The 19040-nt window shown below is 42.1% G+C and overlaps 1 protein-coding gene across 1 annotated transcript in view; it reads right to left on the bottom strand.

Annotated features, from left to right (window-relative positions):
* Positions 1–19040, bottom strand: part of HOOK1 (hook microtubule tethering protein 1) — a 140301-nt gene that overhangs the window by 106092 nt on the left and 15169 nt on the right. The window contains exons 2-3 of the mRNA XM_030206091.1: positions 17214–17299; positions 16382–16454 (exon numbers count right to left, since the gene is read on the bottom strand). Coding sequence (XP_030061951.1) covers positions 16382–16454; positions 17214–17299 — 159 coding nt within the window. The remainder of the gene's footprint in view (positions 1–16381; positions 16455–17213; positions 17300–19040) is intronic.

The raw sequence follows: 19040 nt of genomic DNA, 5'->3' as shown, positions 1-19040 counted from the left end.
TGGCTACTTTTGTACATCTAGATGTAAACGTAAGGACACACGTTTGTACAGCTGTATCTTCCACCATTCTCAGAAACTGTGACAGGGGTAAGCTATCTTTAAGGCATTTTGGGTGGCAACTCTCATATGATAGGCTTGTTAAAACACTTTGGGCCCTGTTTACTAAGCCATCCTATAGGCGCGCTAATGTAGAGACACCCATAGAAATATATGGGTGTCTCTAGTGTTAGCGCACGCTAGAAAGTTACCAGGCCTACAGCGTGGCTTAATAAACAGGGCCCTTTAGTTGTAAAGCCAGCACTACCCTGTGTAATTTTTAAATCCAGGAAATGTACTGTATCAATAGCTGTTGCTACTGTAAAACTAAGCTTCTCATCACGTGTGTTAATCGATTTAGAAAACATTGCTAATTCATCACTGGTGCTCTTCCAATGGACAAAAATGTTGTCAATGCAACGCATCCATTTTTTCAGAAAAAGGTGGACAATACACTCAACCCTCCTCAAATGTTGACATGTAAAGATTAGCTACTGATGAAGCAAATGTTGCGCCCATCTCTACTTCCCTGATTTGCAAAAAAAAAAGTTGACCCGTAAAGAAATTTACTTTCAACGTTAAACGTGAGATATTCAACAAAACATCAGTGCGAATAGTATCAGGCCGCTCCCTTTCTTCAAGAATGTCATGCATGACTTTAAGAGCATTATCTTATGGTATAGAAGTACATAATGACGACATGTTAGCCATTATATAGGGAGCATCAGAAACCTCAATCTATGAAAAAAGATTCCAGAAGGGTGAAGTGTTCCTTATGTAAGATTTTACTCCGATTACTTCTGTTTTTAAAAATTCACATACAAAACAAGACAGGGGCTCTAAAAGTGAATTCATGGAGAGTATAATTGGATTCCACAAAGGAATCAAGTGGCTCTTGTGGATCTTAGGAAGTATACAAAAATACTGGTGTTATTGGGTGCCTATGGTTTAAATATCTGTAATCCCTATTAGTGAGAAATCCTGGCTGTATACCATCTTTAGTCAGTTTCTGTATATATTTTTGAAACCTTTTAGTAGGATCCAATGGTAGTTTCTTATACGTTGAATCATCATTTAACTGTCTCTGAATCTCACTGTGGTAAAGAACCATGCTTGAGATGGGAGTCCGTCTCTGCTCTGTACACAGGAATCTCAAAGAAAGTGTCTGGAGTTTATATTTTTTTGGTTTGGCAGTTTAGTTGAGCACTTTTTGCAGTGACTCTTGATTTTTTTCCTTTTTAGATTGGCTGCCTGTTTATATATAAGACCCTGATGAAGCCACATACGACTGCTTTTTGAATTTTGTGGAAAGTTTTTATTCATTTTGTGATAATACATTTGGACACTTTTTTCCTTTGAGAACTGGTAAGAGATCTTTTTTGATTTTGCATTTGGTCTCTTTTTTTCCTGTTCATTTTGGTAAGACATCAAGGCCTGAGCAAGGCCATCAATAACAACCCTGTTTATACAGCTGGGGGACTTCATGGTCAGAAGACATCAGTTGTTTGGTCCCCCAAAGACAAACATCAGACTTTGTTATTCTAGTCAGCATGACACCAAACCAGAGGAAAGGGTATAAGAACCTCTTCCATAAGCATGATAGAGGCTAGAGGCTAGCTGGCTGTTATCTTGGGCAGTTCATGCAAGAGAAGCTACCAGCTGGCCCAAGTCAGCCACGATGAAGGCTAGTTAATCTGTGGCATCACCTGCTTGCATGCTCTTGCCCGGCTGGGGAGCGCTTGCCTGCTGACCGACTCAGACCACCTGCTACTGACTGACCATCCAGAAACGTCTGCCATCCCAGCTTTGCTGCCTGCTTTCTTCATCAACTCCCTGATTGGCTTCAGTTCAAAGTGTGTGAGTCTTTTCCATTGGTCAAGTTGACTTCTCTTTTACTTTCTAGTACCCAGGGTGTTAGGTGTCCTAATAATTCAGGATTAGGTGCAAGTATGTGTTGTCTTTACTCCACCTTGACAGGTAATAAGAACTTAGTACTTTATCATTATTTTGGGTAGTTCTGCATAAGTGCATTGTCTCTGACTGACACTGTTTTACTGTGACAAGATAATAAGCTTGTCAATATTTTTAATAAATAAATATCCCTTGTACTCCCTGTTATTTAATTAATCCTACATTGTCAAATTATTTTAATTATTTTAATATATAAATATAAATATCAACATAGACAATATATAACATATAACCCCACAGTACTACCAGTATTGCTAGAGATTTTCCCCCCTCAACCAATCCCGGTCATTTATACTCATACATAAACCATCTCCCAACAGCTGTGGAATATATACAACTAAATATAAGCTGATACAATTGTTATAAACATTTTCTGTTGCATGTTCCAAGTTCAATAACCAACAGGTACAAAAGACTGTCCTTGATAACTATCTTTCTAGATTTTTTTAGATAATCGACGTAGTAATCAGTATAATACTGTATCAGTCAAAAGACCTGCGCCAACCGGCTTCAACATATGGCAACCCTCCTCGATATTAAGGAGCTTTAAATTTTTAAGTATCCATGGGTGTAATCCTCTATGTTTTGAGACAGTCAATGATTAAGGGATCCAGCTACTGAGGGCACCTTCAGCGCGTCCTTAATCCAACATGTTCTCACATTCGGTTCTCTTTTTTTTTTTTTTTTAATTTTAATTATTTTAATATATAAATATCAACATAGACAATATTTTTAATAAACCAGATTTTCTATTTTTCATATAGTAGTATCTGAGCCATCTGGCCTATTTTTTTCAGTGTTATCTTGGACTAAGAATTGGGATCTGTATGAGGGAGGATGTGACCCATCCATTTCAGAGTGCTAAATTTCTACTTTCTGTCATCTTTTTACTTTCTCTCATTGCCTGCTCTCTACCTAGGGCTGGGTAACTATGATTAGATCCCACAAACCGATGTACACTGTTCGTGCCAACCCCAGTCTTTCTTCTGATGTACTCCCGCCTATGTGGAAACAGTAAGTTGCATCAGAGGGAAGGCTGTGGGCTTGGCGTGAGCAATATGCATTAGTCGGTGCTCGCTGCCAGCAAAGATCTGCTATTTAAAAATACAGGAGGAGGGGGGGTTTTGAGAGACCGTATGGCGTGCGGGCAGGAAAGACTGAATTGCCTGTGGTGCGGGAGAGGGGCGTGGCAGGGTTCTTTTGTCCACTCAAATTTGAGTATCTGGCTATGCTCCAAGTTTCACAGAATCATGCAGCAGCTCAACTATAGGACCACTAAGTCTGAAATTCTCTCACATCAAATAGGTTACATGATTCAACATCAGAGAAGTCAAGGAATAAATCTTAACATATCTCTAATGTCACTTACAAGATTACTAAATAACTTTATTTGTATTCAGAGGCAGCAAAGTGGTTATCTGTCACAGGAGTTGCCTGTAATAAGCAGGGGGAGGCCTCCTCACAAACAGGTGAGGTCACCCCTGTGATGGCAGCTATCCGGACAATTACATTGACCTTCTCTAGCATACCTATGCCAGTAATGGCTGCACAACAGCTGTCTGCTATAGCTCATGTTTGCTGGTTAAGCACAATTCAGAGTCTGGATGGAGAGTATGGATGCAGTCCTCTGACATCAGGAGAACACATTCAAATCTTTCCCTCCCCTCCAACCCTATTTTAACCTAGCTGTTAACATAGACAACATGCTGAAATCTTCTGCCAAAAAGCAAACAGGATGCTAGGAATTATTAGAAAAGGGATGGAAAATAAGACAAAGAATATTATAATGTCTCTGTATCGCTTCATGGTGCGACCACACCTTGAGTACTGTGTGCCATTCTGGTCGCTGTATCTCAAAAAAGAAATATCAGAATTAGAAAAGGTTACAAGAAGAGCGACCAAAATCGTAAATGGGATGGAACTCCTCTCTATGAGGAAAGGCTAAAGAGGTTAGGGCTCTTCAGCTTATAAAGAGATGGCTGAAGGGGGATATGATAGAGGTCTACAAAAACCTGAGTGGTGTAGAACGGGTAAAAATGAATCGATGTTTTACTGTTTCAGAAACTACAAAGACACTCAATGAAGTTACATGGAAATACTTTTAAAACAAATAGGAGGAAATATTTTTTCACTCAATGAATAGTTAAACTCTGGAACTCACTGCCAGAGGACGTGGTTACAGCCGTTAGCATATCTGGGTTTAAAAAAAGGTTTGGACAAGTTCCTGGAGGAAAAGTGCATAGTCTGCTATTGAGATAGAAATTTAAATAATGCTTATAATTGTCTAGAGAGCTGCTACCATAAATAATATGACTCCAATTGATGTTTTAACACTTAACATATGTCACTAAGAGTTTTTCTCTAAATATTGTCTTTTATTCAGTCTGTCATACATATTTGATTTTACATTTTTATATGTTTTCATTCAAGATTACACATTTTGTTTAATCAACGAGGTATTCTCTCCAAGTCATTATGGTCACATACTTTCAGGTATCTTATTTTACTTTGTCCTTACACACATTCTCTCTCACATTATGTTTCTTCATATTTTAGCACATTTTTTTGCTGTCTGCACAAGTCCTCACCCAGCACATTTCACATTATTCTTTTATCATTATTATTATTATTATCATCATCACTCATTTTTCTCCATTTCATATTCTCATTAATCACTTTACCCACTTGTTTATCACACTCAATGACACTTCATGCACCAGTACCCTCAAAATTTGTCCTTTCATTTATCTTCTGTATCATTCTCTTGTAACATTTTCAGATGTATTCTATATGTTTATATAATTTTCTTACATGGTTACATATTATGTTTTTATATATTTGTATTAGAGCTGTGACCCCTGAAGAAGGCATAAGTCGAAACACAGACCGTGTTAGGTCCAGGTATTTTTTGTGACTTTTTAAGGAGAATAAACCCTTTGGATGATAATTTGACTTCTGTTTGTTCTTTGGAACATCCCTCCACCCAGTTTGTTACCTGCTTGATTGCTGTGGAAGGACTTTCCCATTCCCTTTGCTTTCACATTAGAAAAAACACACTTGGATGATCTCCAAGCCTTTGGGGATAATGTTCTATGAACAGATTAGTTAAAAGTAGAACTCCTAGTGGTGGATTTGTACTGAGCAAAGTATTGTTTAATAATATTTTTTCTTTATTTTTAATTTCTGGACGACATTGTATTTCTCTCTTGACTCTGCTTTTCTGCACAAGAATTTTGCTCGATGTGTATTCACTATGATTATAAATAAAGAATTAAAAACTAGAAAAAGAGAACTCTTTGGACAGCACAGGTTCCATTATATCCGGAATAAAGCAAATACAGCATTCCACAGTAAAAACATCATACAAATTGTCAAACATGGTGCTGGCAGTGTGAAGGGTTGGGGATGTTTTTGCTGCCTCAGGACCTGGAAAACTTGCCATTATTGAATGAATCATGAAGTCTGCCCTGCACCAGAAAATTCTTAAAGGGAATGTCTGGTCATCTGTCTGTTAACTGAAGCTGAAGCGTAATAGACAATGATCCAAAATACAAAAGCAAGTCTACATCTGAATGGATAAGGAGAAACAAAATTAAAGTTGTAGATTGGCCTAGTCAAAATCCTGACCTGAACTCAATAGAGATGCTATGGCAGGACCTCAAACAACCAGTTCATAGACAAAAACATACAAATGTGTCTGAATGAAAACAGTTCTGCAAAGGGGATCAAGCTAAGATTCCTCAACACTGTTATGAAAGACCGATATCAAATTACAAGAAGTGTTTGGTTGCAATTATTGGTGCTAAAAGTGGTGCAACCAGTTACTAAGTTTAGGGGGCAGTTTCTTTTTCACAAGGGTGGCATGGGTATTGGATAACTTTGTTCCTTAAATAAATTAAGTAATTTAAAAACTGTTTTGTGTTTACTCATGTTCCCTTTGTCTAATATCACACAGAAACCATTCAGTGTGATATGGAAACATTATGTCTTACCTGATCATTTTCTTTCCTTTAGTCACAACAGCCAAATCCAGAGACTTGTGGGTTATGAGCAGTGGAGATAGAGAGTACCAAACTGAACTCTGCTACATAGGGCGGTACGCTCCTTGGTCAGTCAGTATTTCTTGTAATAAAGCGGAAGAAATAACAAAACAAACATTTCTCCCCCTTCACAGAAATGAGGCATGAACCTGTCAACTAGCAGAACTATGTTGGGCTAGTGTCCCTTGTCTGACACATACTTTGCCGAAGATAAGTATATGCTTTAAGATTTAAGACATCCAAGTCTGTTGGAGAAAGTTTATATGAAGAATTGAATATTTTTGGGAAGTGAAAGTATTTATATAAATTTTGTTCATATTCATAAGAATTGGATAAATGAACCTCTTGAGAACTGATGATGAAGTGGGTGCAGAAAAACCTTACATTTAAAATAATCTACATGTAAGGAGCACCGCTGAGATTTTAGGGGCTCTGTTACATTTTTAAGTGGGAGTGCACTGAGATTCATTAACTAGCAGAACAATGCACAGGCAATCACAGCAAGAAACCTAAGCAGAGAAACGGACTGAACTGTCAACCTTGTGAAAGATTGGACTCTGGATTTGTCTGCTATGACTAAAGGAAAGAAAATTATCAGGCAAGATATAATTTTTCCTTCCTTATCTGCAGCAGATGAATCCAGAGACTTGTGGGATGTAGCAAAGCAATCTGCAAGTAGAGTGGGAACCTGACACAACCGCAGAAAGAACTGATGCCTCAAAGAATGCCTCAGACCTAGCTGAAACCATCAACCAGACAAGGTCTGAAAAATGTGAGTCACAAGGCCCACATAGGGGACCTTTATAAAAGAGAATGAAGAGGAGGCATGCCTGGAGGACATACGCCCAAGCATAAGGCACCCAAATCTAGCAAGCTATGGCTATATATGAGGCTGCATTGCCCTGACTGCAGCCCACCAGTAGCAGGATAGGAGACTATGCCCAGACACCCACTGATGACCTGAAGGTACCAGAAAGGCCCATAGCAATTGCGATATAAAACAGCAGATGGAAACTCCCAGGATGATTTTTCTCCCAAAGAATGGAAGAAATAACGGCTGATTATTAGAAATGCAAATATGAATACCACCACAGGCAACAATGGCGGGTCCATGCTAAGAATCACCCTCGACTCAGAGATACAAATAAGGATCTGCACAGAACACTGTTAGGATTTCAAATTAGCAATGGAACCAAGCATAAAATGCTGAGTTGGAGTCACGCTGACCATGCAGAGATGGAGCCAGTTTGAGAATAAAGGCACACACAGGAAAACTCCGATGGGAAGGATCCTGTCGCACGATAAGGCTGAGGCTCAAGAAAGGGTGAGACTGTGCCCCAGGTTCAGTCAAGCAGAACCCTACAGTCATATGATGAGCTGAAATATGATGCCAGCTAGCGACGTTCTGCACTAGGAACATCAGAGGCATGCTCCCCAGCTAGAATAGATTCCCCAACTAAGTGGGAAAGTCACAGACAACAAGGACGAGACCAGTCCCAGAGTTGGATATGCAACAGTGTTGAAGATGTTGTGTACGTTTAGAAATGGGTGCACTTCCACCTCCATGAATGGTGCAGTGCTCCTCATCCAGAGACGCAGTTGCGCCCAGATCAACAGAGCCGCAACCCAGAGCCAGACAAGGAGCAGCGCTTCATAAAGTGGAGAGGGAACTGAACTACGCATCCAGATACAGAGCTCTGGACAACTTGAAGGATGAAGCTATGAGGCATAACCAGAGGAAGAAGGCGATCCACTTCCTGCAATGAAACCTCACTTCGAATTCAGAGACGGAGAAGCCGGGCTCCTCAATGGAACAACAGAGCTTGCGCTCAGTCATCAGAAATGGAAATGTGCCCCACAAAGGAGCCGCAGCCACCAGGCACAGGCGGTCATGCTCAGAGTCAAGACTAGGGCTGCGTTCCATACAGAAAAAAAGGAGGGGATTGCTCCCCATTCAGATATGGAGCCATTCCAATTACCAGAAAGGAAACTGGGAATGGCATCCTGAGATAGAACAGTGAAGCACGAGTGGACCACACTAGAAATGGTGATGTGGCTACTGGGTGTAGCCAGAATCGTGCTCCACAGCAAAATACCGAGCAGCGCAGCATGTGAAAAGGGGAATTGTGCTGTACAGACAGTGATGGAGCCGTGCTCCACATGTACCAACGGAAGAGGCTCAACAGCCATGAAAAAGTTGAATTCTGCCAATACCATAGAGCCACAAGTTAGCCAAACAGCTGTAGTCAAAGCCATGCACCGAGCTGAAGCTGTCACTGTAAGGCAAAGGCCGACAATGACCACAGGAACTACTGGAGGACAACACAGCTGGAGCTGCTAACAACAAAAGAGGGCCTATAGAAGTAACAAGACCGAACCACACCACCTGCCCAGCAGAGAAAGGGCACTTGAGACAGCAAGAACCTGACAGTATGCAGTGGGCAGCGAGGCCAGGAAGCCTGCATAGCCCCCAATAGGAGGGTCCGGGAACAGCAGTCATGAAGAAAGCCCGGTGAAGGCACCACAAACTGTCTTGCGTTTGATTTATTCATTAAATAAGTTTGATAGAGTTTCCATGCTCTATGTACAGCTTCATTAGTTGCTGGTATTAGCCAGGGTACAATTCAAATTCTTTTGTTTAATTTTTAAGTTATTGCATGGTTTCGCTCTGCTTTATTTACTGCATCATTCATATTTTTATGAAAGTCTAGAGTCACGAGGACTATGGCCATTTTCACCTTCCCTTCAATACAAGGATTTTAAAAGAACAAAGCTATTGGACTATCTTTTTTCATTTCAGGCAGCTCGTCTGGACAAATTTGTGCAGGATCTGCTATTTTCGGTAACTACTTATTCTCAGTTTCATAAACATATAAAAACTTATTTATTTAGGAACTACGTTCTGAATGGTAAGGGTAAATAACATTGTTAAGTGTGATTAACATACAATACAGTATATATAATTGTGTACCATCCTGAAAATTGTCCAGTCTTCTACTTTTGCAATCCGAATTGAACCACAAGGTATATGGCAGAATATAAGTGTTATTGTTAATGTTACTGTTATGCCGATCAGCATCAAAAAACAGAAGGCTGCAACCTGCCAGTAGCCCAGGGGCCTTCCCACCTGACACTTACTTCAAGTCGCAAGGTTATGGTGACCTGAAAGCCAATTGTGCAAGCACTAAATAATCTGAAGAACAAAATCGCCCATGCCGGAATGGCCCCAAGGTGGATAAAGGGTGGATAAAGGCGCAGAGAGCTGCAAGGTGGAAATGCCACCATATGCTGAAGTCAAGATCTGAGAATGCAGTCAGGATCTGAAGGACGACAATGCTGCAAGGGACTGATAAAACAGGTCAGACAGTGGGAGTCTAAGGCTTCCAATGCTGCATACAATCACTGCCTCAGGGGGGCCATGCTGGGATGACCAATGTGCTCCAAAGTCCAAGTGGCATAGAGCCGCAGCTACCAAAACATGGAACCCCTCAACTCAGCACCTGGAGTAAACACAGCAGAAGGCAACAAATGCCCCTGCAAGCTCGGGCACAAGTCGAAGGCTGCCTATGCAGTTGGGAAACAGCAGGTCAGGCAACTATGAGGACAGCCCAAGCCAGCAGACCTGAGAAAGAGAAGTGAGCTGCAGACTAAAAACGCAGCCGGGAGTAGCAGCCTGGAAAAGGCCGCCAAAAAGAAAGGCTGCAAGTGTAGCAAAGAAGTCGAGAGTGACCTAGGAGTAGCAAGGTCCAGGCTTCTGTGTGGGAATTCACCACGAGAGATGGAACCGAGACCCAAAACCACAAAGGCAAACAACCTGTGCAAATCAAAGGAACTGGTGCCATCCACACCACACGATGGCCCGAAAACTGCAGACAAAAAAGAAGAAAGACCAATCCATTATTGCAGCCTGTGACCAAAATGGCTGCCACTGACTGAAAAAGGGTATTGTGAAAAGCGCACCAAAACCACTTCTGAGCTGGCCCATCGGTACTGTCCCCAAAACACAGGCAAACCCCCACACAGACTGTTCAAAAAGAAATAGTGTACTGCCACAAGTGCACTATTCCGAAAAGCACAAACCCGACAGACGGGAAGAATGAAATTTCATACTCAATTTTGGTGACCTTACCAGAACCCCCAGACCTTCTGACTCTGATCAAGTGGCTGAATCCAGACAGCTGCAGGAGTGCAGTAACCCCCCCTCCTCCTCCAGAATGCCACATAAGCAGAAATCTGCTCTCTTCCAGCCTAAGTTTTTCTCTCAAAGTTCTGTGAGGAGGAGAATGAGGAAGTGGCAGGAGAGGGGACAAAGGGGGGAGGGGGTGGAGGGACTTGGCAACACCAGTGTACTCTAAGTCTGGCACATCTAGACACCAATCTTACAAAAAAGGGGGGAAAAAAACCAATTCAGTCAGAGTATATAAACAACATTGCACCACACTAAACTCCAAGTTATATATGCAAATATCTCTTTATTATAAATACTTGTGCTCTATACCAGCTATTAACTATAAACATTAAAACACTCATTCATCACCTTTCAACCACCACTCACCCTATGTACTAGTTATCTAAAATGTCTTTAGAAATTTAAATATCAAACCATTATACATTAAATAAATTCTGCTTCATCACGTTAGTGAGGCAGACAGTTCATAGCTTATACACACAGAAATGTTTGTAACTTCCCTGTGGAGGGCTTGTCCATTCACCTGATACTAGTGAAACCTATACAATGAAACAGCAGTACTGACAATTCCTGTGTGCAACAGTTCCTATAAGTTAAGGAGGACCCACAGTAATCAGTTGCTGAAAATTAACTAACAAAAGGTCACACAGTGGATGTTTGTAAACAGGAATGCTGACATTTCTGTGTGTATAAGCCAAGGAGGAGGGACTAACCAGCTGCTGAAAATTGACTAACAAAAGATCACACAGTGGATGTCCTTATACAGCACATTACAGCAGTGGACAATATTGAGTGCTATGAACTGTCTGCCTCACTAACTGTGATGAAGCAGAATTTTTTTCATGTATAATGGTTTGATATTTAAATTTCTAAAGACATTTTAGATAACTAGTACACAGGGTGAGTGGTGGTTGAAAGGTGATGAATGAGTGTTTTAATGTTTAAAGTTAATAGCTGGTATAGAGCACAAGTATTTATAATAAAGAGATATTTGCATATCTAAGTTGGAGTTTAGTGTGGTGCAACATCTAGACACCCCCAAGCTCAACTCAACCAGGGAGCCACAGGAACAGGAGAAACTGGGAGCTTGTAAGAGAATGTCCACCGCCTGTACACAGAGAATACTGACTGATCAAAGGAGCATATGTAGCAGAGTTTGGTTTGGTACTCTGTATCTCCACCTGCTAGTCGATGGTCAAAACCCACAAGTCTCTGGATTCAACTGCTATGATGACATGGAAATATGCAATAGGAGAAATCAGGAGGGCGATGAAAACTTTTTCCATCACTGTATGATCTGCACCTGTTGCTGGGGGGAGGCTGGATTTTTATGGATGCAGAGCATTGATAAATTAGGCCTTACTTGCTAATTTTCTTTCCTTTAATCCCACCAGACCAGTTCAGAGACTCTGGGTTATGTCTGCTGACTAGCAGATGGAGACAGCGAGAGAAAAGAAAAAAAAAAGAAGCCCTGCGTGCTCAGCCCAAAAAGGGCACTGTGCAGCCTAAGGTACTCAGTATTTCAAATGACAAAGCAATAGATCATGTGTTTCTCCTTTCACATGAATTGATCATATTAACAATCCAAACTTATTTCCAGTAAAGTCTGTAAAAGTTAAAATATTAGAGAAAAACTGAACACTGGACATGAGAAGAATTTGACTGTTCACAATAGAATGACAAGAGTAAGGTTACATTAAGCTAGAGTAGATTAATGGCTGGAAATATATTTATTACTACTACTATTTAACATTTCTAGAGCGCTACCAGGGTTACGCAGCGCTGTACAAAAAAAAACAAAGAAGGACAGTCCCTGCTCAAAGGAGCTTACAATCTAAAGGACAAGAAGTGCAGACAATCAAAAATTGGAACAGTCTAGAAAGTGTGTCTGGACTGGTCTGGTGGAATTAAAGGAAAAAGAAGATTTAATTTCTCATCCTTTAAACCATCTTCACCAGACCAGTCTAGAACCTATAGGATGCAGAAAAGCAGTTCCCAAGATGGGTGGGACATCAAAATCCCTGCCCAAATCCCCTCATTCTAAGAGGCTTTATAGGCTCTTGCTCCTGCATGAGGATGATAATGCCTTGTGAATGGACAAAAGAATAAACATGTCATTGCTTTGCAAATATAGACTAAAAACACTGCTCATAACGGTGCCGCCATATGATAAGCATATCTTAGAAGGTCTCATCTGCCCGCAACCTCGAAGTCATCTTCGACTCCTCCCTCTCCTTCTCCGCGCATATCCAGCAGATAGCCAAGACCTGTCGCTTCTTTCTCTACAACATCTGCAAAATTCGCCCTTTCCTCTCTGAGCACACCACCCGTACTCTCGTCCACTCTCTTATTACCTCTCGCCTTGACTATTGCAATCTACTCTTCACTGGCCTCCCACTTAGCCACCTATCCCTTCAATCCGTTCAGAACTCTGCTGCACGTCTTATTTTCCGCCTGGACCGATATGCTCATATCACCCCTCTCCTCAAGTCACTTCACTGGCTTCCAATCAGGTACCGCATACAGTTCAAACTTCTCCTACTAACCTACAAATGCACTCAATCTGCAGCCCCCCCACTACCTCTCTACCCTTATCTCCCCTTATGCTCCTACCCGAAACCTCTGCTCACAGGACAAACCCCTCCTCTCTGCTCCCTTCTCCACCATCGCCAACTCCAGGCTCCACCCTTTCTGCCTTGCCTCTCCCTATGCTTGGAACAAACTTCCTGAGCCCATACGCAGAGCCCCCTCCCTGCCCATCTTCAAATCCTTACTCAAAGCCCATCTCTTCAATGTCACCTTCGGCACCTAATCATTTTACCTCTATCCAGGAAATCTAGACTGCCCCAATTGACTGTCTGCACATGTTGCCCATTAGATTGTAAGCTGACTGCACATGTTGTCCTTTAGATTGTAAGCTCCTTTGAGCAGGGACTGTCCTTCTTTGTTAAACTGTACAGCGCTGCATAACCCTAGTAGCGCTTTAGAAATGTTAAGTAGTAGTAGTAGTAAATTATATATGCTAACAAAATTTTTTAACCTACCAGGCAATAGTAGTCTTAAAGGTTGGTACATCAACATGCCTATCTTTGAAATTTGGGACACATGAAGGAACCTCAAAGTATACAATGGACATAGAGCAAATGAAAAGATTTTGACTTCATGAACTCGACAACGCGATCTCTTGTACACTAAAACTTGCAAATCAGAATTCTCTTAGTTGAAGAGATAGATGCCAAGAAGATCCTCCTGAGGGAGAGAACCATTCAATTTGTTCCTCAGAGAAACTCAAAAGGCAGAGGTCCCATGATGCTGAGCAGTAGATTCAACTCCACTGAGGCAAAGAGAAATGCACAGAATGAAGGGTATGCGTCCCTATTCAGAGAAAAAGCATCACATGAGGATGAATTGGCAGGGAAATTTACTGAGCATCTAAGGCTGCACAGTGCCCTTACTGGTGAAGCATGCAGGACTTCTTATTTTCTCTGTCTCCATCTGCCGGTTGATGGGCATAACACACAGATTCTACTGGTCTGGTAAGGACACCAAGGAAGTCTACATTTCGCTCATAAAAACTGCTGTACTGTGTCAGATCAAATGTCCATGAAGATCAGACATGCAGTGGTGTCATATATGTGAGCATTGTCTGTTTGGTATGTCCTAAGAACCACTACCCTAGAGCCTCAGTAGCATTCAGAAAGCAAAATTCTGTTATGTGTGTATTCTTGACCACTTCCTGCCATAGGAATTAGGAGAGAATGTTGGGGGGGGGGGGGGGGGACTGGGGGGATTAGCATTTGGTTGATGCTTGATTCTTAAATGAAATGTTGTTTTGCGCCTCCTTTGGTTTTTGTCTTCTTTTGTGTAATAAAAAAAAAAGAAAAGAAAAGAAAGGAAAATCTAAAATGATACCCAGATGCACTACTTTCACTCAATGGCCTTCAATATAACTCACTGTGGTGGTGAATCTCACTTTTTTGGACAGAACATCTCTTGGTGGCTCTGCTCTAGTCACTCCTTCTCCCAGGTCAGTCCCCTTCCCTCAATCCTCCTCTGTTCCCTGTAAAATGTTTTCTATTCACAGTGAAATATATGCTGAAGTCTAGCACAATTTAATTACTTTGAATGAGGGCTGCACATCGATTAAAAGTTTTAAAACGCAAGAATTGTTGCAATTAAACTTTTTAATCAAATGGTTAATCTTGTAAAGTGTTTGCCTTCAAATTTCCTCCTGTACAGTGCAAAGCAGATATAAATTCTCAAAACTGGTATATTTCAATTATTAAACTAAAAATAAAATAATTTATCTTACCCTTGTTGTCTGGTGATTTTATCTTTTCAATCATCTCATTCCCTGTCTCTGGTTCTGCTTCTCTGTGCTCTGAACTCTGCTTCCAGGACTTCCAGTCTATCACTATTTCTTTTTTTCTCCACTTTCTCATCCTGCCTTATATCCATCGTTCCCATTCAGCTTTCATCCATTTTTTTTTTTTTTTACTCCTTATCATATCTACCTAGTTTCCATCTCTTCCCTTCCCCTCCATTCATGGGCACCGTCTCCTCCATTCTCTCTTCTCTCTCCTCCCCCTCCATGGGCACCGTCTGCTACCATCTCTCCCCTTCCCCTCCATGGGTACCTCCTCCTGTCTCTCTGCTTTCCGTTCCCCCTCAACTCCACTGGCACAGTCTCCTCCTATCTCTCTTCTCTCCCCTTCCCTTCCCTTCCCCTCCCCTCTATTGGCACAGTCTTCTCCTGTATCTCTTCTCTCACTTTCCCTTTCTGTCCATGGGCACAGTCTCCTCCTGTCTTTCTTCTCTCCCATTCCCTTCCCCTCCACAATCATGTCTCCTCCTGTTTTCCCTTCTTTCCCCTTCCCTTCCTCTCCATTGGCACGGTCTCCTCCTGTATCTCTTCTCTCCCCTTCCATAAACACCATCTTCTCCTCTTCAGTTCTCCTCCCCTCCATGATCACCGTCTCCTCCTGTTTTCTCTTCTCTCCCCTTCCCCTCCATGGGAACCGACTCTCCCCTACCCTCCATGATCACCATTTCTCTCCAGCATCTGTCCCTCTCAAACATCTCTCTCTCTCTGCCCTCTTTTTCCCAGCAAATTTTCCTGCACTCCTGAACCCCTCCTCCCCCTGGTCTCCATTCTCTCTCTCTGTGTGCACTCCTGAACCCTCGAATTCCCCCCCCCCCCCCAGTTCTCTCTCCTTATTATCTGCTTCTCTCAGCCTTCTGATTTTGCCTTTAGTGCTGCAGCGCTGAAAGCATGCTGCTCCTTTCAGCCATCTGAAGCCTCTGTAGTGTCTCGCACGGAAACAGGAAGTTCTGTCAGAGGAGACAGGACGCTGATATAAGGACAGAGAACCACTGTTGCTGCCTACAGCCTCTCCAATCTTGCACTAGATTTGATGTGGTTACTTCCGGGTCACGGGTGCGTGGCTCCACCTTCCCTGGCAGCCTTGGGAGCACAGCAGCAGGGCTGACCCAGACCGGGACCCAGCAGCCAGTCTTTGCAGACCAAGTAAGCACACAAAGGGTGCAACGAGGGAGCGAGACGATAACGTGCATTAAAATTTTTAACACACATTAAACACTTAATCCAATAAATGCACAACCCTACTTTGTATATTTCTACATTAATTTTGTTGTCTACAATAGAGCTTTACAAATATTACGAAAGAAGCAGAGCCCCAGAAGATAGTGGGATAAATGGGAGGATCTATGATCCTCACTACTAAGGAGCCCAAATCGCTGTCAGTCCACCCCCAGTGGGAGAAGAAAGATTCAAGTGTTGGTTTTCCTGGTTCTCAGTTTACTGCTATAACCCCTGAAGGAATGTGCTTGCTCAGTTCACAGGCTAGCTTGCAATTTGTAGCTGTAACCACACACACAATCAGTTTCTGACCTTAAATTCAAGTCAGTTCAAGCAAAGTGAAGCAGGGAAGAGAAGGGGCAGCATAGAAAGAAAACAGGTCTCAAGAGAGAAGATAGGTAAAGACTGAATGTGGCTTGGGAACTACAGTGAGAATACAGCCCTTATTACAGTAACAGTTTTATTTTTCACTCATTATTGAATTATACACTAGTGACTTAACTCAGTAAAGCTAAGTTAAACTAAGTACTAAACATCTCTGGATACCTTTATCCTACGATTATCACCAACATCATCTTTAATACGGTTTAGCCAGGATTCATCAAACCAGACAGCATCTCTAAAATGAAAAAAAAAATAATATTTATATTCAAAGAATGGTTTGAAATATAGTTCACTGGAAGAACTCAGCTAGAAATGTCTTCTCTGTGTAGAGAATTCAAAGTGTACCCTTGGATATTACACTGCTGTACTTCAGTTTTGAGGAATCCCCAACAGACACCCTACTTTTACAAAATACTTGGGCACTTTGCTGCTTGTACTAATTCAAACACGATGAGCACGATTTTGTGGTTACTACCTAGATGATCCAGCCAATCACTACATATGTTTTTTTTCTATCATTCTCTGTGTTTAATATATTCTGAAGTAGATTTTAAAATCCAGTTAGCATTGAATCCATGGAATCTTTATTTCAAGGGTCATTTTTCAGACTATCTCAGACCAAAGGCAGTGTCGGTACTAGCTGTGAACGGACTAGGGCACAGCATCCCTTCCCTCCACATAGGCAGGCCAGCGTCCTGAAAAAGCCAGTGCCTGGGCCACATACTCCTGTTCCTCCACAAGGATGAAATCAATGTATTTCACATGAAATATGCAATTAACATTTTAATGGGTAGCATGATTGCCACCTTGGTACTATGTTTCATGATCTCTCTCCTAAAACGTTTCCTTGTGATTAAGGCCAAAAAAGCCCCCTCTTATCAGGAGATTGTAATGTTCAAATGTCTTTTGTAGGACGTGACATTAAATGAAATCAAACTAAAAAGAAAAAAAAAAGGTGAGTAGTCTTTTCATTTGACCTTATCCAGCAACTTACAGATTATGAAGTGTCTGTGCCATGGCTACACCACTGCTCAGGTCCTCAATAGTTTTGCACGGTGCATTGGTATTGAACGTCTGCAGCTAGAAAGGGAAAACAAAAACCACATACTTCATGGCACAATGTAAGGAGGTATTCTGAACATTTCATTCTAAACAAAGCTACCATACGGATTCAAGTAGCACAAGTTTTAGACTTGTGTAAATTCATTCACTCTGCATCTGTTACCATGTGTTTAATATATGCACACATATCCTGAACTAAGAAACCATTTGAAGTGAAAGAAATGAACTAGAACGATCATTAAAACAAAAAAAAATTCTCTCCAGGCAGATCTACAATAGCGGTTAGTGAGAAAGCTATAAGAGTGATGTAGCGTCATCACACCAGAAAGCCTAACTAGCAAAGTATTTGCAAATTTAAGGGTCCTTTTACTAAGGTTCGCTGAAAAATGGCTTGCAGTAGTGTAGGCACGGGTATGGGCGCGCGCCCATCCATTTTTCAGCGCGCCTGTAAAAAAGGTCTTTTTAACATTTTTGCCAAAAATGGACATGCGGCAAAATCAAAATAGCTGAACGTCCATTTCGGGTCTGCCACCTTACCACCATTGACCTAGCGGTAAAGTCTCACATGGTAACCGGGCGGTAATGACCTACACACGTCAAATGTCACTTGGAATGTGTCCGAAAATTTTTCGGCCGCACATATTGGACGCTAACCAAAAATGAAATTACTGCAAAAGCCATGCGGTAACTCCATTTTGGCGTGCGTTTGGTGCACATAAACGCTTACGCGGCTTAGTAAAAGGGCCCCTAATTCATGAGAAATGCTTCGCTATTACACTATCCAGCTTATAATCGAACGAGAAAAACGCCCAAGTTCCGACCTAAATCGGGAGATGGACGTTTATCTCACAAAAACGAATAAAGCGGTATAATCGAAAGCCGATTTTTGGGCGTTTTCAACTGCACTCCGTCGCGGATGCGGACAAAGTTTATGGGGGCGTGTCAGAGGTGTGGCGAAGGCGGAACTGGGGCGTGGTTATCTGCCGAACAGAGATGGGCGCATTTCACAGATAATGGGACAAAAGTATGCGTTTTTAGCTAGAATTTAGGGCACTTTTCCTGGACCCTGTTTTTTCACGAATAAGGCCCCAAAAAGTGCCCTAAATGACCAGATGACCACTGGAGGGAATCGGGGATGACCTCCCCTGACTCCCCCAGTGGTCATAAACCCCCTCCCACCTCAAAAAATGATGTTTCACAACTTTTTATTTTGACCCTCAAATGTCATACCCACCTCCCTGGCAGCAGTATGTAGGTCCCTGGAGCAGTTGTTAGGGGGTGCAGTGGACTTCAGGCAGGTGGACCCAGGCCCATCCCCCCCCTACCTGTTACAATTGTGCTGCTTAATGCTTAGTCGTCCAACCCCCCCCGAACCCACTGTACCCACATGTAGGTGCCCCCCTTCACTCCTTAGGGCTATAGTAATGGTGTAGACTTGTGGGCAGTGGGTTTTGAGGGGGATTTGGGGGGCTCTACACACAAGGGAAGGGTGCTATGCACCTGGGAGCTCTTTTACCTTTTGTTCTGTTTTTGTAAAAGTGCCCCCTAGGGTGCCTGGTTGGTGTCCTGGCATGTTAGGGGGACCAGTGCACTACGACTCCTGGCCCCTCCCACGAACAAATGCCTTGGATTTATTCGTTTTTGAGCTGGGCGATTTCATTGTCCATTATCGCTGAAAAGCAAAAACGCCCAGCTCACAACTTGGCGAATAAAACATGGACGTCTAATTTTTTCGAAAATACGCTTGGGTCCGCCCCTT

The sequence above is a fragment of the Microcaecilia unicolor genome, chromosome 6, assembly GCF_901765095.1.
Source record: "Microcaecilia unicolor chromosome 6, aMicUni1.1, whole genome shotgun sequence".
In the NCBI taxonomy this organism is placed as follows: Eukaryota; Metazoa; Chordata; class Amphibia; order Gymnophiona; family Siphonopidae; genus Microcaecilia; species Microcaecilia unicolor.
The sequence above is the reverse complement of the archived record's forward strand: the minus strand, read 5'-3'. Positions and strand labels throughout refer to the sequence as shown.